Source organism: Centruroides vittatus, unplaced genomic scaffold, assembly GCF_030686945.1.
Source record: "Centruroides vittatus isolate TY-2023 unplaced genomic scaffold, ASM3068694v2 contig_976, whole genome shotgun sequence".
NCBI lineage: Eukaryota > Metazoa > Arthropoda > Arachnida > Scorpiones > Buthidae > Centruroides > Centruroides vittatus.
This window is the reverse complement of record NW_027122649.1, coordinates 705,294-731,839: the sequence shown is the minus strand read 5'-3', so window position 1 is coordinate 731,839 and position 26,546 is coordinate 705,294. Positions and strand designations below refer to the sequence as shown.

At 29.8% G+C, this 26,546-nt stretch overlaps 1 protein-coding gene across 2 annotated transcripts in view; it reads right to left on the bottom strand.

Moving 5' to 3' along the window:
• Positions 1–22,370, bottom strand: part of LOC136985735 (polyamine-transporting ATPase 13A3-like) — a 111,373-nt gene extending 89,003 nt beyond the window's left edge. Inside the window, exons 1-6 of one of the 2 annotated variants that reach the window (XM_067283076.1) lie at positions 22,298–22,370; positions 17,316–17,408; positions 2,960–3,127; positions 1,502–1,641; positions 756–921; positions 256–390 (exon numbers count right to left, since the gene is read on the bottom strand). In XM_067283076.1, the coding sequence (XP_067139177.1) occupies positions 256–390; positions 756–921; positions 1,502–1,641; positions 2,960–3,127; positions 17,316–17,372 (666 nt within the window). In that variant the 5' untranslated portion in view covers positions 17,373–17,408; positions 22,298–22,370. Of the gene's footprint in view, positions 1–255; positions 391–755; positions 922–1,501; positions 1,642–2,959; positions 3,128–17,315; positions 17,409–18,350; positions 18,519–22,297 lie in introns of those variants that run through there. The other variant, XM_067283075.1, reaches the window with a different exon arrangement.
• Between the last annotated feature and the right edge of the window lie 4,176 nt (positions 22,371–26,546).

Sequence of the window (26,546 nt, the reverse complement as noted above, 5' to 3'; positions counted from 1 at the left end):
TTAATTTTTATATTGCAAATTTCTCTGAACTTCATCTGCATGATTGGACATATTCTGCACCTCTGAATAAAAGTACAAATAAAAAAAACATATATATGTTGAAAACAATTTTGATTTAATATTATATATATATATCAAACATGAATTCCTTTAGTTGCTTCAAGGATATATTTTATTGATTTCATACAACATATCATTAAAACTTTATCATTATTTTATTAAACATACTATAAGATATTTTATATTTTTATTTACCTTTCTTGTTTCCCACACAGTAGCACTGACAGAAATAACTGAGAGTAAAACAATGCAGACAGCAAACTGATAATATAATTGAACCATCCATATTATTACAATAAACATTTGATAGACATAAAATGGACCTCTAATCTGTCAAATATAAAAGAACTACTAAAATCCATCCAATAAACAAAGCATTGATTATAAATACACCTCACTAACCTTACAATGCTTTGCAGTTATTTTGTAATGTACCACAAACGTTTTCAGCTCACCCTAGGACCTTCTTCAGGTGGGGTATTCACGAATAGGACACTAATCACACCAGAAAAGATTTTTTCTAGAACTCCACCCAAAGAAAGTCCTAGGGTGGATTGAAAACATTTGTGGTATGTTACAAAATAACTGCAAAGCATTATAAGGTTAGTGAGGTGTATTTATAAAAGAACTACTTCTATTAGTAATAAGAATAATATAACAAGAACAATAATAAAGTATAATAACTTAGAATTTACCTCATTCAAAATAAGCTTGTAAATTGGTTTCACTTCAACTAAGATAGAATTATACCCGAATAGCTGAAGACGATATAAAGCATCATCATCATGTAATCCTTTTGCCATTTCATAAAATCTATCACAAGTAAGTCCACTTGAACCAGTTAAAGTATTTGTAAGTCCACTGTTATGAAATATAATAATGTAAAATAATTTTAGAATAAAAATTACTAGTGTTTTTCAAAAATGATAATTATTGTATATTTTATTTTGTGTTAATCTGTACTAAGCTATTTCATTAATTTGTTAAATTTTACTAATCTCAGATTTATATATGTATAAAAATGCTTATTATTGTGTTTTTTGTATAGTACTAAGCTATTATATTAATTTGTTATATTGTACCAACTTCAGTTTTTATGTAATATTTTAATATCCTTGTAACAAACTAAGGTTCATACAATAAATAATTGAATTGAATTAAATTAAATCAAGAAATAAAGATTAAATAAACAAAGATAGAAGTATTATGACAAACAATAAAATAAAAGTATTGGAATATCATATCTTGTAATTATTTATTCTTGTCTTTTAAAACTTTATCATAAAGTAAGAAAGAAACAGATTATGAGTAAACATGCTTTTTGATTAACAAAATTTATTAATTCTTATTGCTATTAATTATATTGATATAAATTATTATTATTTCAATTGTTATCATAGAAATAATAATTTTCAATAAAACATTTAAAATTATATCTTACCTAATTCTATAAAACTGAGAAACATCACTTTTCCAAATGTATTTTATTTTTTTATTATAAAAATAATTATCTTGATTTGGTAGCAAACTAGAGTCTTTAGGTTTAATAACAGTTTCAACATACTCTTCATTATGGATAGTCTGTATAGATTAATTTAAACATTTTTTATATTTTATATTTAAAAATAGACTTAAATCAAATGCATTTTTACAAATTTAAAAATCTTATTAACCAACATTTAAAAATGTTCAAATACCTCTTTATAAAAAAGTAATTACCGCAACATATCATTAACAACATTAGTCTGACATAAAACAATAACTCTTAATTAAGGAAATAACAGAATCATTTATATTATAAAGCACTTTAATAAAATGAATTTAATTTACAGGAAAATCATATACATATCTTCTTTAAATAAGTTTTTAAGTATATTCTGTGAAACAATTTTTAAAGAAATTCAGAATTGTCTTACAGTTGAAAAAATTATAGACAAGAATTAGAATTACTTAATATAATAAAAGAATATATTGCATTTGTGTTTATATTATTATTAGTATGATTTTATAATCAATTCTTTATTATTATTTTATTGTAACTCTTTGATACTTGTCTATTCATGAAAATTTCTGTATCTAGAATGCTAAGTAAAAAATATAATAGAATAAATTACAGTCAAACCTGTTTTTATGCGGGGGATAGGGACCGCATTAAAAAAAACGCATAAAAAAAATCTCACGAAACTTCACGAATGGCTGTAAATAATAGTTTTCGCGACACAATTAAAAAATATTTTTTTTATGCGGTCAACAGGGACCGCATAAAAAAAGTCTCACATAGAAAATAACTCAAAACCGTACGAAATAGAATTTATTGACAACAGATGTCAGCACTTGACTGCATCGTCTGGTCTATCGTCTGTTTTACATATTTTTGTCCAGGTGGTGTTTTGTTGACTTAAAAAGTAAATTATTTCATTTTTCGCATATTCATGCAATAATATTACTATAATAAGTGCATTTATGCTATAATAAGTTTATTTAGCTATAATAAGTCAACGTAAGACATGACGAATCGCACGAGACTAGTCGCCAACTATACCGCACAAATTAAAAATTCGCATTAAAAAAATCGCACAAATAAAAATCGCACATAAAAAGAGCGCATAAAAACAGGTTTGACTGTATATTTTATTTTATAATAAAATTTTATCATTTTATTGTTTTTTAATTATTTATCATAATATAAAAAATTAACTAGCCATATATTGCAGATAGTGAAAGCATCAGTTTGCTTCTCTAGAGAATCCAGGATTGAATTCTTATCTAAACATAATTTACAAGTAATATATCTTAGATATGTTGAAATTATTCATCATCATCCAAATGAATTTGTCCAAACTGATAATGAACATAAAATAGAAAAATTGTACTACTTTCTAATTAAAAAAAATCCTACCTTCAATAACACTTTATCAGCTTTTCCCAAAGGACAATTTGAATGTGTCAACTTTAAATATATGCTAGGTTTCCATGTTAGAAGCAAAATTAATGTTCCACCAGAGAGAATTAAACACACATATAAAAAAATTGTCTTTGTGAGTGATTTTCTGTATCCAAATATTGTCTATGTAAAAACAGAAAAATTAATTAATTAATTATTGTTATAAAATTATATATTTCTAATATTATAATGTTACACATACATATATTTATAAAGAAAGTAATTCTAGATAATTTAACAAAAAGGAATTTTCTCATATAATTTTTGGACAAAGGTTTCTATAAAACATTTTTCTATCTATTTAAAAGCTTTGATTTAGAATATGATGATAAAAATGAGTTTAAAAAAATTATTAAAAACTATTAAAAATGAATTAAATCTAACTGTTGTAATATTATAATTTCTAAATTTAAAATTTTGATACCAGTAATCATACTGCTTTCACCTACAACTATAAACTTATTCTTTAAATACATACTACAAAAACTTTTATTGAAAGTTGTTTTATTGACAAATTACAGTCTACAAACAATATATTATCTATGCTTGATATTTATTGTAAACATTACAGTGATTTTATGGTAAGTTTCCTCATAGACTAATAAATTCATTTTGTCATTAATCCATGTTTTCATCAATAATATTAAGATACTGTACTATGTTAAACATGGTGAACAAACCATGTTTATTATGGTTTGTTTGTAACAACTATTACATATTCATAATAACTAAATGCAAAATGAATATACTTGTTAATCTGTGAGACAACTTTCTAAGCAAACATAAAATGATCTGAATAGTAAATATCAAGCATAACAAATACATTACATTTGTCTGTAATTTTGTTACAAAATAATCTTTCAACAAAACATTATTATTGCATTAAATAAATGAAGAGAAAAACTTTCTGAGTAAAAAGAAAAAATAAAATAAACCAGTTTGTACAAAAAAATTTGAAAATTTTATTTGTTGTAACATTGACTGCATTCAACAGTTGTAACTGAGCAAAAGTGTTTCAATTGGCAGCTATTATGTAGCTGCCAATTGAACCTGCTGAATGATGAGTAACTTATGCATTGGAACAGGAAGCAGCCATCAGGGTCAGTCGTAGCTAGAAATAGGTAGCATAAATGAAGGACACTACTAAATGTGACATCAAAACACCAAACATGTTCCAAAATAGTGCTACCGTAGAAGGCATTCAACAGAAAAATACTCAACAGCTCCAGAACTCTTGAGTCTGCTGAACACAGCCATTGTAATCATTATGTACAGTTTACTTTTATCATTGCATTCATTTTCAAAATTTCATATATAAAAAATTATTTAAAAAACTGCTTATTTATAGTATAATATCCTATAAATATACTGTATATAATATTGACTAATATCATGTTTACTATATTATTATAATATGATATTATAGTGCAATAAATAAATAGTACTAATTCTACAAAAATATTAAAATTACTATACTCCCAAATTTGATACATAAATAATATGAAATGTTAATCTTTGTTCCAGTCTTTGTTTTCCTTTTTCTTTGGAGGGTGCAATGGGCCCTGGCACCTTCCAAAGAAAAAGGAAAACAAAGACTGGAAAATATTCCAAAAATTTTTTCCTAATTAAAATTCATTTTTCGTTTACATTGTGTTGTGTCTTCTATTTCTATACTAATTATGAATTAGCAATCACATAAGATGGGAATTTTATTGAATTCACATTAAAAATTTTTTCATCTGTTAAACTCTGCTCCTCAAACATTAAATCCTGAGTTCACCACTGTAGTTAACATAACGAAGTAAGAAATACATCTTTAACAGTAGATAAGGTTGTAGAAGCACTAACCTTTTTGCTCAGTTAACAGGTGTAAATGTAAGATGGCCCTGGCCCATCATTCAGGTTAAAAACATTAATATTTCTCAACTTTACTCACTGTTAAAGGTGTATTACTTCTTGGAAGAAATTTTACATTATACATTACATGTAAATATCAGATTAAATTCAATTCAGAATTCATATAAAATTTAGTTTTGTATAATGGGTATCAAAATCACACTCCAGTGCATGTCTAAATCCAGTGAATGTCAAATGATTGTATTTTATTTTTATAAAGAGAAAGTAATGTTCTCTACATGCAAAATTTCATTGGCAAAGGCCCATCCATAGGAATTATGAGCAATCAAAACTCATGAAATATGCATCAGTACATATTTATGTTAGTGGTTTATAGCAATATCTGAAATTATTCACGAATATAAGTTATTGTACAAAATAATTACAATAGTGCCTGTCACAAAAAAAAAATGAGTAAAGCAGAGATAAATTTAAAACTTTACTTTAAAATTTGATATTTTATGTTAATTTGACTGGTCATTTCCCCTCCAATAGCAGGATATCCATGTAAATAACAGCTACATGACCAAATTCATTGGTTATTAATTTTGATATAAGGATTTATTGACATTTTTGTTTATTATCAAAATAAATTAATATTTTCAGTTCTGTGAAAATTGCTTTTAAACAATGAATAAAAATAAACTTTTAAATAGAGATTTTAGCTCACATGGTTTAGAGTTTATACTAATACTGTATCTCCTATATGAATTGTCCTCTGTCAATGAAATTTTGCATATAGAGAGAATAACAACTCCTCTTTATAAAAATAAAATATAAATGACGAACAACTTCACACCGGGTGTATAAAATAACCTCCGGAAGTACGCACCCGTTACAAGTTTTTCATGAGTAACATTTTAAATAAAATATAATCAGTAGATTAGAATCCACATTGAATCATGATTTGATAGTGAGATTTATATCAAATAATTTTCAATCTTGCTTTGAAATTTAACAATACTACATAACGAGTCACTGGCATAACCAGGGAGGAGCCCAGGAGGCCTAAGCCCTACTTTCATAATAAAAAAGTCAATATAAATGTAAACGTAGAAAAAACATTTTAATTGTAGAGTTAACTACTGACTTAATAATTCATATATGTTTGTTGTAATCATTTTACAAGTATTAAAAACAAAAATTTATTAAGATATGTATTGTTCATGTTAAATTTTAACTTCAGCCCCATTTACATTAGATCTGGTTATGCTACTGTAATGAGTGAAAAACGACCAAAAGTACAAAATGGGTGCAATAAAATAAATTGTTAAATAAGAATCATTTCTGTACACCTTGGAATAGAGAATCTCATCAAAACTGTAAAAACCATCAAATTTTGATTAAAATTTTGGCTGGCAGCTTTTTTTCTATGATACCAGTGGGGGGGGCACAATTTTGTTCATCCAGTGTGAAGCCAAAGGCAGAGTTTTTCTGTAAAACATTTTCTACGAAGAGGTGCAAATGTGTCTGCAAGGTGTGCAATTCTAGTATTTTCTTCTTCCATGGTTTGGTTAATTCTTCAATTAAATGGATGAAGAAATCATCTCTCTTCATTTCCTTGGCATGTCAAACAGGCAACTGAATAAAACAAATATTTCTACTTAGAATGCAACAAGTTGATTGACTAACAGATTTTGTAGAGCAGCAATGATTATTTGTTTCTCTAATAATTATTTTTGGATAATAAGTATACAGTGGTGCCTCGTATAACGTACGCCTCGAATAACGGACGCTGCGAACAACGGACTTTCTGTTTGGCCGTTACGTGACTCGAGCAACGGACTGGTTGCGAACAACGAACTTTCCGGCATAATTGGTGATCGCTCCATGGGTGCGTTCTTTAATAGCGGTCGCTCTGCGTCTCCGCTACTACGGGAGTGCGCTGCTGTTTGTAGGCATTTAGGAACGACAGTGAAAGAAAGAAAGATGGCAGCGCCCGCACTATCGATAGTATCGTGATGGAGGAATCTATAATTCTAAAATATGAGCTTTTAAAGGCAAAAGAAGGGTCCCGATTGTAAAATTTAACCATAAAAGGGATTATTTGATGAAAGAACATTCAAAATAGCCACGAAAAAAATTTGAATGCCGGCTACCATTCGAAAAAAATTCGTAAAGACACATCACCACGTGCGCTAACTCGCGCTTTCACAATTTCTAAATTTTCATTCATAAAACCACATAATGGACCCGGAAACGAAACTATCTGAGCCATGGAGGACACCATGTTGCTTTCCACCGTAAACTACTGCTACAAGCGGCCGTTTTTGCCGTTCGACAGTGCCCACTTCCACCGGAATTTAGGAACATGTTCTGCAGGAATTTTTAAACGGATGTCGCTGGCGCAGAGTTACGCGGTGGAATAAAAGAACGCACCCCATGTTCATTTTTTATGATACAGCACGGTTATTTTATGCTGAGGAACGAATTAGATGTTTTAACATGTATTTCTATGGGAAAATGCGTTTCGTATAACGGACGTTTCACTTAACGGACGTGCACCTGGAACGGATTAAGTACGTTATATGAGGCACCACTGTATATGCATTTTCTGAAGCAGAGAGGATGAAACTAAGAATAAAAAAAGAATGTACAATAAATTATGCCATATACAGACAAAATATGCATACATGCAATATATAAACATGAGTATCTTTATTCGAGGCACCACATGTAAGCTTCATAAAGTTTACAACAACAATGTCAATTATTCCACAAACAAAAAAATCCCAAGAATCTACACTTGTTATGACAATCCTGGCAACAGTATTGGAAGATACTAAAACAGTAAGATAGTGCAAAACAAGGAGAAAAATAAGAATGACAAACTTGCAGCATAAAAAATGACAAAGCTTTGTGTTCTAGGTTAATGACAATTTTACTTGTTATTAGCATTTACAATTTTTTATAAAACTCCTCCCTACCCTCATGATTACGCTTTTTGCCATTTTATAATAGTTAAAAATATTAAAAAATTTTAAATAAAATATAACAGATGATGCCACCAAATATTGCCGGAAAAATTAAGCAAGTCGTTTTTTCTTGGAAACTTAAGGCTCCAAACGACATTTCCAGCAGGCAATACACACGGAAATCGTTGATTCTGTCGTGACGGACTTTCGGCACAATTCTAGATGTGTGTGAGGGGATTGGGACCTTAACAGGGCTGTAGAGCATATTAATAGGAACAAAAAAAATCTAATAAACCATGGGTGTACGGGCGACCCTTCGTGAGATACAGGCCCCCCAAAATGACTATATGTGAACTTTTCGAGACCCTCAAAAATGGGGTAAAATTTAAAAGTGAAAATTTTCACAAGTACAACTAAAAATTGCGTTTCGAACGCTTTCTGTCACAACTGACTAGAGACTCCTAAAAACCCCCTAAACACGAGGGTGCCACCTCTCGACCGCCACTTCCGGGGGGGCAGTAGGCCTCTCAGCCGCCGACACGCTCGCTATCACTCGCGGTCGGCTAGTACTACGCGCCACGATCGCTGCTTGTCCAACAAACCTATCCCTCCGGGAGATGACCGTAATCCGACGTCATGGTTTGCAGATTTTATCGCAAGATGGCAATACTAGCAACTACGGTGCCGTCTGCATGATAGCATTAAAAAAGTATAACAACTTAAAAAGTATAATGACTTTCTTAATTTTTGTCTCCGGTCCAAAAGTAGGGTATCGTTGAACTCGTCTCGGTCCCCTGAGTTCAAATATATACTTAAAGTCCCGAAATTCCATAGGTGGTAATCTATAGTACAGCCGTTTTGAATGATCACAGAAAACTAAAAAGCTCTTATTACAGAACCGTCTGAACGCACACAAAACACAACAGTATGACATAAACACGTGCTTGCTAGCTAGTCCTGTTGACGAGTCAAAGGAGCCCTAACGGGTATACGGTTCGCACGTGGAAGAGTTAATTTAACGTAAAAAAGATGAGACCGAATGGAAAAAATACATATTTTTCAAGTGAAAGATTTCAAATACAGCCAAATACATTAAAAATAATATTTAGACGGTACTTCAGAAAATTTAGAGGACTAGCCCAGTACTCCTTCTCTTTCGGGTGGGGGAAGTTGGACGCTGGCGTCCCGGTATGGCCGCGTTTCTTTATGCAGCGCTCGAGAAGCGCTTTACAGCGAACACGCTGAAACTGGTTTCTATTTGGCCAATACTGCTCGTGACGTCATTTCGCTACGCTCTCGCTGAATAAAGAAACGCGCTCTGTGTGTAGATGGGAGCAGTAGTGGCGACCTCTAGAAGCGGTACTCTTCTTAGTTCAGTTTCATATGGAGATTAAAGCGGTACTCTTTAGTGCAGTAATTCTTAACAGAGGGCCGCGGCCCCCTGGGGTCCATGAGAAGTTTGCCGGGGGGCCGCCAAATTATGCAAAATTTCATTCAGAATATAATAAAAAGAAAATTGATGTATAACCGAATATCGTATTGAAAAGTAAAGTAAGAAAGACAAAGTTTTCCTATTTAGTTTTTTTTTTGTTTCTTATTTCTTCCTACATACAACTTTGTTAACACCGAAGAAATATATGCAAATATGCTACTTACACCGCAATATTTACTTCTTTTATTCCAAATTAATTCTAAGAAACTATTAATGCTTGAAATTTTAAAAATAATTAGGCAAAAGTAGTAGGCTTTGAAAATTTAAATATTTTTGCAAAAGATATGCAAAAGCTATACAAGTTGTGGGTGTTTTAGTTTTAGTTTAGTTTTAGCATCGACTTTAGATCGAATAATACTGCATTTCTTTCTTAAATTGTGTGTTTGGTTTTAATTATTTATAATTAACCCATAAAAATGAGCAAAAAACAAAAAGGAACATTAGAAAAATATTTTAAATGTAAGTGATCGCGGACCGGGACCTTCAAAAAGAAAATATAGTTAAGAAAATACTAGTGAAAGGTCCGGTGACGATACAGTAAAAAATGCAACGGAAAAAACCACAAATCCTAAAACTAAAGGTATAAAATTAAGTCAGATTAAAATTAGAAAATACGATCGTGATTATATCAAATATGGGTTCGTAAGCATAGAAGTTCAAGGAATTACAAAACCACAATGCGTCATTTGCGGTGTAGCTCTCTCCAATGAAGCAATGAAACCAAATAAATTGTTGAGGCATTTAAATTCTAAGCACGAATAATATAAAAACAAAACGCAGGATTTTTTATAAGAAAAAAAGACGAATTAAAAAATCAAAAGACGCTCATAAATGTGACAACTACTAAAAATAAAGAATTATTAACAGTTTCATTTATTGCAGCTCTTTACGTTGCTAAAGCAAAAATACCATTTACAATAGCCGGAGAATTATCAAAACCTGCCATGTTTAATATTTGTACAGAACTATTTAAACCATTTGTGTCAAACAAAATTAAAGATATACCTATGTCAAACGATACAATTTGTAATAAGACTATATTGATAGCTAATGATCTTCAGGAACAGTTAGCTAGCAATATTAAAAATTCTCCTTGGTTTTCATTGCCAATCGAAGAATCTACAGATATTGCTAACAGGAACATCTGCTTAGGATACGTGCGATTTATTGATTATATAAAAATAGATATATCTGAAGAATTTCTCTTTTGCATAGATTTAGAAACAAATACAACCGGGGAAATATATTTAACAAAATCGATTTATTTCTGAATACTAATGGCTTACTCTGGAAAACTATGTTGGAATTTGCACAGATGGTCTATGACTGGTTGTTATAAGGGCATTGCATCAAGAATCAAATGTATTGCGCATGCAAATATAATAACTATTCATTGTTTCATTCATAGGAACAATTAGCTTCCAAGGAAATGAGTACAGAATTGAATGAAGTTACAATGATTTCAATAAAAGTTATAAATTTCATAAAAGGAAATGTACTAAATTCAAGATTGTTTTCAATTTTTTGTGAAAAAGTTGGCGCAGATAATACTTCTCTCCTATTTCACACAGATGGCTCTCACGAGGAAAATCTTTAGTCGTTTATTTGAATTGAGACTGGAAGTTGAACTTTTTTTAAATAATAAAAAATCCAGCCTATCAAGCTATTTTGATGACAATAATTGGGTTGCTAAACTGTCGTATCTGGCGGATATTTTTACAAGTCTAAATCAGTTGAATCTATCTATAAAAAGATCTCAATCTAATATTTTAATATGTACAACAAAATTAAGGCTATGAAAATGAAATTACAAAGATGGATCCAAAGAATAGATTCAAATATATATGAAATGTTTTCATTCTATTCATAATTAATCTCTGATTCAAAATTTCAATTTGAGAAACAAAATGTAAATTCCTTAATTAAATGTCATCTTTTAAAATTAATTGATAAATTTGATAAATATTTTCCTAATGATGAAATTCACATTAAAAACTGTGGATTCGAGATCCATACAACAATTATAAAAATAGTCTTGTTTAGTAAAAAGGTTGTATATTTTAAAAAGTGAAAAACTTTAAAACTTCTCGAAAAAACCAACCACGAGAAATTATCTTTCTCAATTTTTTACCGATTTCCGGAGAGATTTAATTAAAACCTATAGACCTACAACTTTTAACAAGGAACAAAGTTTATTTATTATTGGAGGTAATATTAATTAATTTTTAATTAAGTCTCTAAAACATCTTTCTCAATCTTTTACCGATTACCGGGGAGATAATTAAAAATTGTAGACTTCAACTTTCTTTGTTACAAAGTTTATTTAATTACAGTATTATTACCTCCAATAATAAATAAACTTTGTTTCTTGTTAACAGTTGTAGGTCTATAGGTTTTAATTAAGTCTCCCCGGAAATCGGTAAAAGATTGAGAAAGAATTTCTCGTGGTTGGTTTTTTCGAGAAGTTTTAAAGTTTTTAACTTTTACTTTTTTAAATATACGGCTTTTTTACTTTTAATATAAGTCCTACATTTATAAATTTTATTATAGAGTGGTTTCCATCTAGTGAGCCATCTTGAACTGAGCCTTTTTTTGACATAGGGCAGCGTTTCTTATACTAAGACAGGAATGTCAAACTGAATGCCTAGACCAGGGATATCCAACCTGCGGCCCACTGCACCCTAAATTTTTTAGGTACATTTTCATTTATTTTGGTAAAGTATGTTGTAAAAATTATTGTTGTTTCACTGGATACACTTTGATGTCGTAATTAGTGCTAGAAAACTGATTTGCATGTGGGGTAGTACATATTATTGTGAACAATTCTTTGTGCATGAAAAACATCAAAACTGCTGAAAAGACAGATAGACGACAGTGGGAATTTATAAGTCTACAATTTTTTAAAAAATTGCAGTCCAATGAAAGTCATTCACATTAATTACATTAAGAAAAAGCTGGGCAGTTTTAATTCAGACATCCCCGGAGGGTAATGCTGTTTTTGAATACGATTATAGCCAAACGGAAGTTCGAGAATACATTATTTACTTTGTGGTTTTGTCTGTAGACATTTTCTGAAGAAAACTCAAAGTCAAGTTTGCATTGAGGCATCTTCTACATGCCGTACTTTTTTCAATTTAAAAGAAGCTGAATCTGACTCACTCGTGTAATGTCGAGGATCAAACGAAATGTTCCCCACGTGGACGCGGCTTTATATGTAATGAGCTTTACAATGAAACTAACTTGCTGGATAAAAATTTAATATGTATTAGCCATAAAAAAAAAAAAAATAGTTGTACCGCCGCGTCCACGTGGTACAGAGTCGACCAATCCTCTATCCGCTTACAAGCACCCGTCAAAAGGTGATACGGTACCGCGAAATAAATAACCCGCGCCACAATAATTCGAATTCCGACACGGACGAAACGGAATGCATATATGTATATACAAAAAAAACACAAAAATAATAATAATAATAGCGACCGATCATTACACTCGCTTGGGAAGCAAGTACTCAACTGCTGAATTACCTATGCTCATCGTGCCGTCATCTCTACAAGGAATTTGACTTAAAATCGTCAGTGACTTATTTCCAATATCGTTTCAATTTCAACTAAGACGATCCATTCAGCATTGCAGCATTTTCGCGTTACCCAAAAAGCACAAACAATCAGTCAAATTAATTTACTGCGTTCGATATTTCCCATCGTCATTATAGCAGTTCGAAAGTTGAAACGCAGACTATTATATGTTTTTAGTTTCAGTTTGACAAGCAGAATAACGTTTGGTAATGAACATGTCTCAGTCGTTTGATAGAAATTATTCAATCTTCGCATGTTACATTGAGTTAGTTAATTAGATGTACGACAATCATGGTGGCGCATCAGAAGACCACTCGATATTTCTTCGTTGAACTTATATGTAAAGATAAGCCAATGCCATAGAAAGTGCTTTAGAGATAATAGTCAACTATTTAAGAGACAATTGTTGTGGTACGCATCGGTAGTTCAATGGTAGAACAATTACCTGTCACGTAGGTGATCCGGGTCGATACAAATCTCTGGGTTTCGTTTTATCGAATATACTTTTACTGTTTAGTGCATGCATTGTCGAAGTAATCTTGTCTACGAATTAGTTTTGCGTACGCCGTATCCTAACCATAGAATTAAATTAGCCTAATAAGAAACTCGAAAGCATTGAATTCGATCTGTGAATTCAACAATACAATTCACTTTTCCAAAAATAGATTTGACAGAAATCTCTACCTGCGCGAGTGCTAAGTGCATTGCATACGAATCTCCGATTTTAAACGTCAAGCCTCCAACTACTACTACTAATTATAAAAATCTTTCTCAATGATTATCTAGTCCACCACCGGGTGGGATCTAACCACCAACCTCTCTGTTAACAGTCGAACGCACTAACCAATTGAGCCACGATGATACGAGCCTAACTGATCCCAAAAATCTATTACAACGTTCTTAAAATACCGATACAATTATCGTCATCGGCTTGCGTTTTTAGAGAACAAAGCATTCATGCTGTTGTTTCCTGTTCGAATAAATATTGTCTCTCTAACTGTCAATCATCGACCTGAAGCAGAACCGAGATATAAATTTGACTATAAAATATTTCATCACTCCTGTTCTTATAAGCGTACCAAGAACAGCAATAATGGAAAATTCCGACACCATCAGAATGCTTAAAGTTTAGCAATACTACATTTAAAAGTTTTGTACTTTTCGTCTGGTTTAGAATATCGAAAATTCGACACACTCCTCATTTTATCACATTGGCAATTAAATACATGAAAGTGTCTTTACGCTCGGCGGAATCTGCTTTGCACTTGTCCTCTATAACTTGGCTCAGACAAAATGAATTCGACTGGGCGAACCGAAAAATAAACTCGAATTACATCGGACGGGAATCAGAATCCGGATCAGTCTTGTCGAAGACAAGTATTTTACCATTGAACCACCCATACGTCTGCTGGGATACTCATCTTCATACGATAACTAATATTTCGATAAAACGCACGGTACATCGTCTTTACTTCAGCCATTAATATACGTTTACGTAGCTTTTCACAAACGATATTACTCGCGTTATTCACTACTATTTCAAGTCATCGCATCACTTAAAAATTGTATCAATAAACAAGTCTCATTTCGTATTATGTTGCAACTTGTGAAATTGCCAGTTACTTCATATCGAGAGTTAGCAATATAACTGCAAACTTTACTGCAAATTCGGAGTAGTTCTAAAATTGCGGAGAAATAACAAATGCTGCATCTCGTATACGAAAGCAAAAATAAGAATTTAACTGTATTATCAGCAGACATTGTTCTATCGATTCTCGCAGTATGGTTTTTAATAATAATACCTTGTATATTATTACAATATATCACGTGCAAGGTATATTAGAGCTTGTGTATAAGTGTATGATGGCAATATATCAGACATTTCCGAGAACTGTTTACGTATTTACGTGATTACGTATTTAACTGATAAAGAACTTCAGCCTAAATTTAGATAACAATTTTCAAGTTTATATGAGATATTTACAAAAAGAAACAAATCAGTCTCTTAAGAAGATCGTTCAGAAATCGGAATTTAACTAGAAAAAGAGTTATCTCATCTTGTTTATTTAAAATAACTAAAGCAAAATATTGAATTGACTAAAAACATTACGAAATTTCCCTCAATCACAACGACTAAACTTTCATTACTTTCTATAAGTTATAATTTACAACACAGAATCAGATAATGATGCATTTTTTGTTTAGTAATAGATAATAACTAAACAAAATGCATTATCCTCTGATTTTAAATAATTAAATTAAACTGTTCGAATATTCTTTTTTAAACGAATCTCACAGAAAGGTTCTTATAAATCAAAATCTGGTTTTCTAGAATATATACATAAATTGGTTACACAATACAAATCATAAATAATCTAAGAGCAATAAAATTATATAATACTTGTAAAAATATCTGATTTATATTTTCAAACGATTAGAGAAAGACTTATCAATCACGAAAGGATATTTACATCTTGCACGAATACTTATCACGATAAATTTCGTGTTTCCAGTCAAAGGATAAAACAAATATACGTCATTTTTATTATAATGAATATGATATTATAATATTAATATGAAAGAAAATAAATCTTAATAAATCTTCACTTAGTCTTAATAATATAATAAATCTTAATTTAAATAGTGAAGAGAACTTCCAGGATATGTCTATATTCGTTATTTCATTTTATAAGAAAAACAAATATATAAATAAAACGTTAACAAAATCAAATGAAATTTTGATTCTGTTATATTATACTACTATTTAACTATATTATAATAATATATTATAATACTATTTTACTTATAAATTTATGACATAAATTTAAAATTTATAAATTATTCGATTGTTAAGTAGCTGAATAACGTTAAGACAATTGAGAAGTTGTGTAAACACGTGTAGATAATGCTACTATGCATTTCTAAATATTGCTATTAAGAAATAAGATAATTCAGAAATATATGTATACATATATTTACACAGATGTCAGAGGTCAGTTTATGATTATCACATCTTAATTATTTGTGTGACTGCACATTTATCATTACTACATGCCCCAGATTCTGATAATCATAGATCAAGGCAAACTTAATAAACTTCAATTACTTTTTTCTAGTAAACAAAAATTAATATTCCGTGAAGTAGCTTCGTTTTAATATTTTAATGCTTAATTATTTCACAATTGAATATATAATATTTCTTTATATTATTCTTCGAAAAATTTCTTATATTCGAGTATATATGAAATGATTGAAAGTTCAAAAATTTATCTATAAAATTGCTCTGAAAATTGCTTTTTTTTTCAGAGATAATTGTCAATAACTCTTAAAGAAAGTTTTCTTTCGTTAATAGGCCTACTGTTTTTATTTTTTTTTATGTATCACTGTTACAGTTCATGCTATTTATTGAAATACTAATTGTTCCTGTGTTCTAAAAATTTTTAATCTAATTTTTCATTTATTTCACATTTTATAATTTTCTCATATAGACGTTCTCACATAGTTCTGATCGGCAAGACTGCTTAAAATTCACGAAAAAATCTATCTAATAGTTATCATTAACATATTTACAGTTTTATAGTATAATTTAAAATAAAAAACATATTTAATAATAAATTAAGGCAAAGATTACAGTAAGGTTTTCTATCTTACGGTATATCAAACGTAGAACTATTCATTGATAATCAAATAATTCAAAATCAATTATATTATTCAAGGCATTAGTTCAATAAATTGAAACAAATTACAGGATATATAAAACTTTACCATCTTCTGTTTATGTGTTGATAATTGCATAAATTCATAACCTTTAAACTAAATAAAATTTTATAAGATATAATCTAAACCTTTATTTTTTCTGATATCATATAACAATTATAAATTATATGAAAAAATTTAAAAATTTCAGCGTGGTTTTTAATGTTAATTTCGATAATTAATTCTTTAGATCGTCATCAAACATATTTCAAGGAACCAAAAGTTTTGGACCTTAGAAACAGATTTAATGGTGATCTAAAACTTCCACATGGCTACTATTAAATGCTGTTCAACCATTTCTTCTTTTTTCAGAATATATATCCTAACTGTAATTTAACATAGCTTATGAATCATTTTCCATTTAACTTTATTTTCAAAATATCATATGTATCTTAATCTCATTTTTATAGTTGTATATCGATCTAATTTATATATCATACAGTTATTATAATTCAAGTAATAATTGTTTTAGATTATTAAATTTTAAAAATAAAAATTTTCACTACGTTAATAGCTTCAGAATTTTCATTCAAGTTCAAATATACATGTAAATATTAATTCAGTTTTAATTGCATGAAAATTATATAATGCAGTATTTTCTTTAAATTCTGGTTAAAAATTTTGTAATTTTTAATATTTACATGTTTATAAAGTAAAATGAAAAAAATACTGACCATTTCGTCGTCTTCTCCAACGTTTATCTTGTCTTGATACGACTTTGTATTTCCCATTTTGATCTTATTCTTAATTTTACGTCAAAAGTCACACTATAAAAGTAAAAATTTATAAACGTATCCTTTATCTATTGAATGTAGTTCATTATTGAAACGGCCATATCTCAGGAAGTGGCAAATAAATCAGGAAATTATCCAGAACAGGATAACTCTTCTACAGTTTATATTATGAAATATTTTAGATAACAGAACTTAACCGATTTAATTTCGCGTTTTTTTTTTTTTTTTTACTATTATTAAATATTTTGGAACTTGTTTATTTGAGATATTGCCACATCAAAACTTTATCTATTAAATACTTTGCTTTATAAATTCATTTAATGCACTAGAAATAAGTTACTTATAATAATTTAATAAATTTTTAATTAAATAACAATTACAATTTACACATATTTAAATAGAAATATAAAAAATAAGCTATCTATAGTCTATAATCAAATAGTGCGTACAATTATTATGTAACATTAAAATTTTAATTATATACTATAATATTAATATATTATTAAAATTTATGTAATTTAATGTTTATGTTATCAAATGTTTATGTATAAAAAAATTTTTGTAATAAAATTTCTGCATTTATAAATACATTTTATAAATGTGCGATTAAAATACAATAAAAATGAAATTTTTATATTGACATATTGACATTTAAACTTCAAATTTTGATTAATTATTTTCTGTAAAAAATATAATATAAAGTATGATATTCGCATACGAATTGCAATAAATTTATAATTAACTATATATAACATTTATGGCGTGAAGTTTTTATATTCAAAGGTTAGAGTAGTCATAGAAATTGTTTTAAATCATTCTATAACGTTTAGGATTGAGTTTATTACTAAAAAATTTCGGAACAATTTAAACTTCTTGTTAAAGCTTCTTGTTTTATGAAACAAGAGTTTTAATAAGAAAAGTTTTATTTTATAAAATCAATATTTGTAAATGGTACGTGAATAAATTCATACTTACGTATAGGATGTCAAAATTCATCATATGTATGCACATGAAAGTATAACAGTAATAATATATTTTACATTAGAGAATTCTTGCAGATTCCGCAACAAACTTGAAGGACTTCAACTTAACTGGACTAATATATATCAGTCATGTGATTAATACATCCCTTTCTGTGGTACATAATGATCTTTAGCAAGGTTTCTTAATCACTGTTTATAAAATCGAAGTGACTTTGAACTGTCTAAAACTTTTTGCACATAATCAGATCGTATAAGGTTTAAAGATAAATTAACTATATATTAAGCTTCCTTTTTATAAAGACAAATGGAAACTTATCGAATAGTGTACAAATTTATTAAATAAATATTAAATAATTAAGCATTGTGTATGAACTAACAATCATCGAATATCTAAAATTGAATCGCGAGCATCAGTAACTTATCAATCACGTGGTTTTTTTATCACGATTTATTATTGTATTCGTTCTTTTATATAAATATTTAATTATGCGATAGAAGAAAAATGACAAGAACAAATTTTAGTCAAAGCAAGTTGTAAATAGGAATTCAATTTTTCAAATAATTAATAATACATTGTGTAATCTTAATGCTGTTTTGCCCCTACCGATTTATACAGTTATGTATTTTGTCTATTTAATAATTCATGCTATGAAATCATTTGTTCATCCAAAATGCAGCGAGATAACCTAACTTTAGTGGTTGCGCTGCATTTTTATGATTTCGATAAGTTTAGATCTATAAATTAAACATCTTATCATTATCGAAAAAATTAAAATTATATACTGCTTATATGTAATGCATACAGATCTAGATATTTTAATTTGATATATTTTATCCTAGATAGTTAATTAACGTATTATACTTTATAATTTGTTATTACGTAAGATGTTTCTTTCAGAATAAATAAAGGAAAAGGATGAAATAATAAGAATGAAATAAGGATGAAATAATATCCTGGAGACATGTTTAATATTAATAAATTTCTACGTCTTTGATGACGTTAACTAGACAGCCGAACAATGAGAAATTCTTCAAACGAAATTAGAGTTCGAATTCGATTCCGACATTTCTTACACAAATACAGGAATAAAAAGTCCGTTTCTCATCTGTCGATGAGCTTTATTATGAAAGTTGAAGTCGATCGTTTTGCTACAAGTATATGGTTGCACTTATGTATATTGTAATTGCTAGGGTCAAATGTCTTCTCACTTCATTCTTTTTCACATCTCAGATACATGGCCAAGTGTTTTTGGTATAGTCGACATTTATCCTGAGGTTTTCGTTTGCTTCAATATGCAAAATCTCGTTAAAAAATCCTGAAATGAGTTGCTTAACTTTCCCGCCAATATTTAAAATTGCGTGTGACGCCGTTTGTTATGATGTTTTATTTTAATATTTTTATATAATTGTTTATTATAAAATGACAAAAAAAGCTTAATTTTGAGGCTAGGTATAAGTTTTATATTTAAATATATATATTGTAAATGCTAATAAGAAGTAAACTCTTCATTGAGTCCGACCCTACTTATGATATAACACACGCCCTTATATCTCCCCACCCTCGATCTTTAACCATCAAAACTTAATAACATCAATCCCCTAATACCCAAACCTCCCTCCAAAATTTCAGAAATTTTCGACAAAAAGCACAGATGGTATTAGGCTTCAAAGAGGGTAAACAAATTCGTGCCACACACATACACACACACACATCCATACATACAAAAAAGAAAACCCCGAATGTTTTTGCATTTATCGACATTTCAAGGTCTCGGAGTCCATCATTGTAAAAATCTGAGGAGGATCATATTTTTGACCGATTGCCATACTTTCCCTCAGTTTTATATAACAATCGAGAAAGTAAAAATCGTATTACTAGATATGGGAATTTTCTAACCATTTATTTATCAGATATTAATTTGATTAAAACATAAATCATACTGTATTGTACGCTTACCTATATGTACAGTATGTACAACGTAGAAATTCCTAAAAACCTTGAATCATATAATACGTATATGATACATGCACTATATGATTCAACCAGTATATTTACATCATAGTTAATTTTACACAATAAACTTTCAAAACAGAAGTTACATCTGTCTATATTATCATATATTTCATTCAAAGATATTAAAGATTCTATACTATTTTTTTCATTAAAAGTAGTTTAAATTTGGACATGTTCTTGATTTAAGTACAGTAAAATCTCTATTTAGCGGGCTAATTCGGACGAAGGGTATCAGTTAAAGCAGGGCCGGTTTTGGACTGTTAGCCTCCTGCGTGTTATAGATATTTGGCCGTATCGGCCGGATGGCCAGCAGTCAAGATGACAGCCTACCGCTCTGAGGGACCCGTGATCGAATACGAACAAGTCAAAAACCCCCAGGAATTTTTTGGGGTGGTCCGTCCGGATATGTCGGGTCCGTCCACCACCCGGCCGCCCCTTTCTGTGCCTTGCCGAATCCATAATGGGCTTGCTAAAAAGTGGCCCTCTTAGTGCTCACAGGACGAAAGAGCATAAAAAAAGATATTTGGCCGCCCCTATCAATGCTGATCGCGAGTAAATTCATAACTTGACCAAACCCATGATATCTTATGGGTATGTTTTAGGATAGTTTTATATAGTTGACAGAGGTAAAAAATCTATAAAAATATTTCATATATATTTATTTTCATTTTATTCAAATCAAGTCTCCCGTACAGTACATAAAAGACACCTTTGTTCAAAATTATAAAATAGAATTTGCAAATTAAAATAAAATTAATTTAAAGAATTTTTTTATTTAATATTATATATAAATACAATGTATACGTACGTGTGTATAAAAACTAATTTAAATGTAAATATTTAAATTAATAACGTCCGTGCGCATCTTTCTTTTTATTTAAATTTCCTTTCGGTTCCATCAACAATTAAAACAAGGATGTAAGTATCCGCTTATGATTAATGGTACGGGAATAAAGACCCATTCACAATGAAAATTAAGCATAAACATAAAATCCTATACATATATTATTTAATGCGATCATTCACAATGAGTTACATAAGTGCAATGTTAAACTTAATCAAAAGACATTAACATAATTAAAGCTTAAAGTTTGCAAACTTTAAAAGTTTACGAACTTCAAACAATCATAGCGGTTATGAAATTCCCATTGATGAATTTTCAGTCTAGCTTAACGGATAAATCTCCCATCACCTGTTGCTCTCACTTTTAAGTTTTCTGATGCAAAACACTTAACATGCTATAGCGTTACTTATATCCATTAACTGCACAGCTGCATTAACTTTATATCAACAGTCGAGTCGTCATGCAAACATCAATCTGTTTTACCGCCGACAACTATATTAAAATAATATTAAATTATATTTGAATTTTATATTTTAAAGTACACAATCGGTCGCCTGCGATGCACGCACTGCACACTTATCAGAATCGACTGTGCATTAAAGCCAGAAGTCCATTATATAATAGTTTTTCTGAATGCATATGTTAAAAAATTGAGAAATTAGTCAGTTCATCTGTTTTTACTTATGTAGATAAGTTTGTGTAATTATAATTACATATGCATGAGAAGTTTAATTTCACATAAAGGTTTCTATATGTACTATATTGCTTATGTATTTGCCATAGTTCGGAGACTGTAATTGACAACTGTACGATATAAATCAAATTAAGCAAACATTTTTTAGAAAATACACTTTATAAGCGGTGACTCTTGGATTTGAAAAAGAACTGTTAATTTGATTACATATAAAAAGTATTTTAAAATGAATAGTGTTGATTTTTACATATGACCGGAATCTTGTCCGTTAAATCCAGAGAATTACAAATATTTTTCTTTTTAAATTACACATTGATATAATAATACAGGTATAAATTCTACTTTGAAATGTTATTACATATTTGAAGTTTTATCGTAAAATCTTACCTCAAACTCCTTGACTGATGCCGAAGAAATTCAAATTAATATAATATGAATTCAATATAGCTGTTTTTTTTTTTTAATCGTAGATATGCAATCAATGGATAAACTGAAAAACTGGAAAAACTGAATAGAAATTACATTCAAGAAAAACAGTACCGTTTTCAAATTTGCACGATATCTACAAAATAAATCTATAGACAGTGTTCCCAATTTTTCATAAATAAATGTCGCTACATTTTAAAATAAAAGTCGCTGATTTCGCCACAGATATTTTGAAAAGTCGCTACTTTGTCACTACTCAATAAACAACAAATTTCCAAATCGTATAAAGGCTTTATTACAAAACAAATTTATTCATACAATACAAGAAAAGTTGTACACATAATAGTTGTGTTAAAAACAATTAACAATGAACAATTTGAATTGTTAACAACATAATTATATTATTGTGCATGTTGCACAATAATATAATTATAATACATATATAACAAAAATAGAAAAACGAAAGAAAAGAATAATAGGTTATACATCAAACCTCAATCGGTGTCGCTTTTGTCTTTTGTCAGCCTCTCTTATTTTATTTTAAAAAGTTTAATTATTTAAACTTATTAAATTAATTAAATTTTTTTTGTATTCATTTTCAAGTGTGTCGACATTATTGTTAATTTTCATAATTTCAGTAATTGGTTTTAAATTGCATACTTTATCGACATTAAAAATATTGTTTTTATTAAAAAAAAATCTAAATTTTTATAAAAAAAACTAGCTGACCCGGCCACGCATTGTTGTGGCTCAAAATGTATCTATTATAAATGTATAACACTTCCCCCGTGGGGGAATTTCAAAAAATCCCTTTTTAGTGTACATTCTCTTGACGTACCTATTAAAACGCAATCAAAACCGCATGCAAAATAGTATAAATAGAAGCCAAGTTCTTCACAGTAAGCCTTAATCCTGTCCCTTTCTCCACTGGGAAATATCGAAAAATCCCTTTTTAGTGTATATTCTGTTGACGTAACCTATTAAAACGCAATTAAAAATGCAAAAAACCGCATGCAAAATAGTATAAATAGAAGCAGAGTTCTTCACAATAAGCCTTAATCCTGTCCCTCTCCCCCCAGTGGGGAAATTTCGACATGTATATTATATAAAAACACGTGAGTATTCGAATGCAACGTGGTGTCAAAATTTCAAAGGAATCGGTAGGAACAAACGAATGTTATATTTTATTTATAAGATATATAGAAAATGATCTGCTTTAGTCCATTCTCACAGAAAAACTAAATGCCTCACAGAAAAGCAAATTAGGGTCGTCGGAAGTTAGCGCCATCTGTTGGACATAAAAACCTTAATCCATATATAAATATATTTTTGAAAGGGGGAAATGGTGGTCTTCACATATGCCAGAAACCTTCGCGGGAATGTATTAAACAACTTCCCAAAGTTTCATGGCAATCGGATAAATGGTGTAGTAATGCATGAAGGACAAACAGACAAACAAACATACATTCGTTTTTATATATATAAATGGTTTGCAATTGAAAGTCTTTTAAACGCTTCACTCATTGTTTTTTGTTAAAACTTTAGACATTTCACGATAAATAATTCATTGTCAGTATTACATAAATTGGTTACAACTACTAAAATAAAATATCTCAAAATGTATATTTATACAATTATAGGAATGTCTGTGTGCAGCATTCTGGGTGAGAGAAGTTACACGCTGTGAGGCATGCGGAGGAAGCGGTCAAGCTAACAAGGAGGGGTAAGTGAGAAGACGTAGTGTGGAAGGTGTCGGACAGATGCCCACCAGATACAACATATGTTCACTACGTTACAGACTGATGAGGAGCGAAAGCCTGAAATGCGTCTTTGTGAAGTTTGTGGATTAAATAGATGAATTTGCCAAGTGTCTATAAATTCACCAAGTCGTGACAACAAACAAAACAAGAAAAAGAAGGCACGGTTTCATCAAAACAAATTACATAAATCATTAATCAGTGCTTTTGTGGGTAAACTCATTGAATATAGGCAATATATATTTAAAAAATAATAAATAAGCTTTAACATGTTGATTCTGCATTGACATTGTTTTTTTTTTCTTCAAATTCTGCGACTCGAAAAATTTTAGCATCACATCCCTATGTAATGATGAACGAACTACGTTTTCTTCATCCCCCAGCGACAAAAACATGGAATGAAGAAATAGAGTCATCGTTTGTTCTCTAACCCCCCCCCTCTGGCATTGTGTCGTCTCAACATTACTGTTGTCCTTATTTAGTGAGTTATTAGTATATAAATCTTGTCTCTAGTTTCCTGAGACTACTTAAAGAAATTTGAGTTTGACCACAATCAAATTGGAGTCCTCTAAGATGAAATTATGACGGTGTATAATTACACTTTCAAAGATTTCTTTATATTCCTGAATTGCAAATATCTATAAATATTATATTTTTGTATAATTTGTTTTGTAAAAAACTCGACTAAATGTGTTTTTAATTTATACTTAGTATATGTGCTGTTTTGAAACTTCGTGGTCCGATAAAATAACAGTAATTAATCTCCAATTTTACGAACCAGTTATTATTTTAGACTTTGATATTGAAAAGAGTTTGCAAGGGTAGCAGTAAACACTTTTGCTTCTTTCTGAAAATATCAGCCAATCTCTCTTTTCCATAATTTTATTTGATTTCTTTCTGTAAAAATGATCATAAGAAAGTGCTTCGTAATACACTTCATCTCTGTCTTTATACACTGATTTGAAATTCTCTATATTCCTAATACTTTTTGGTTTGTTTTTAAGAATACGGTCAATAATAGCATCTGTTAATTTTGTTGGCCATAAAGCTATATCATTTATTACTTCCATGTCTCTATCGAAGCATCTTTTTGGACTATCTATATCTTCTGCGTTTTCTCAATCCCTTTTTTTCAGCAGCATTCTAAAGACCTCGGAGGCTCCTTCGGGGCCCTTTTGTATTCCGGGACCCTAAGTGGCCGCTTACCTCTTAATCCTCTGCTGAGGTATATACGACAAATGCTACCACTAAAAAGCAAAACATGATGTCATAGAATTTCTGCACATCTTTTATAACCTCGGGACTAAGATTTTATTCAGGAGTTACCACGTTGGGAACACTGTCTATAGAAAACATTTTATAAACTTTAGCTCACGTAGCAACGTTTCTGAGAATTAAAATAATGTGTTTCATTCTTTTTCATATGAAATAAGCAGTGGCGTGCCATCATTGAAAGCGTCGCTTCCCTTGTATTTTCTAAAAAATAAATACATATTGCGCGATTATTTTCATATTTTAATGTATTTCGGATATTTTATTCTGCTCTCCCATCTTATATTACTTACGAATTTTAATGTTAAACCAGTGATATTACGGTTTTGTATGTCCCATCTATAAGGAGATGCAGAAAAAAACGTGTACAATTCTTGTACAATGTCAAAAAAATTTACTGTTACTTTGGTAGCATCAATTACAATCAGATTAAATGAATGAGACGCACGAAATACAAAAAAGCTCCAGAATTTATTTTCCTTAAATTTACGATTTATGTATCCGTTGTCATAAAAATTTGTCTTTCCAGTTTTTTCCCGAGACTACAAATATTCGGGTACAAAGTAACTGGTTTCGACTTATTTCTACTTAAGACGTAATTAAATAATTAAGAGATTAGGAATTGGGGACATAAATAAAACCCTGCCGAAAGAGCCGGAATTTTACTTAAACAAAAGCTTAACCGAACCAATCTCTAGCAAAATACAGTGTGGACTGATTTCTTCGTAATATTAGATAATAAAGACAGAAATTTTTCCAGTTCAATGAGTGTGACTAAAAAGTTGTAAATTTTGGAAATTTTCGTGGACACTGGTCCTAAAACAAATTAGTTAGAAAACAAATGACAGACAATCTACTTAGTATTAAGTTTAACATATTTAGATTTTTACAGCTATGGTGAGAAACGTTTAAAATTTACAAACATCCTGTTGCGTTCTTTGAGGCACACTAGTGATGCGATGAGAGGCATTTGACATTGACCGGTATCGGCACCCTCGGGATTTGGCATGCACGCACTGCACACCTACCTGGACCGTTTCTGATTCCATCCATTAGCCACTTGTATCGAGCTATTTGACTAAGTGGATTGCTTTAAAATTTAAAAAGTAAAGAATATTTTATCTTATTTTTATGTACTGTACGTTTCTTTACAAAGCTAATTTAATTATAATTTTTTTTAA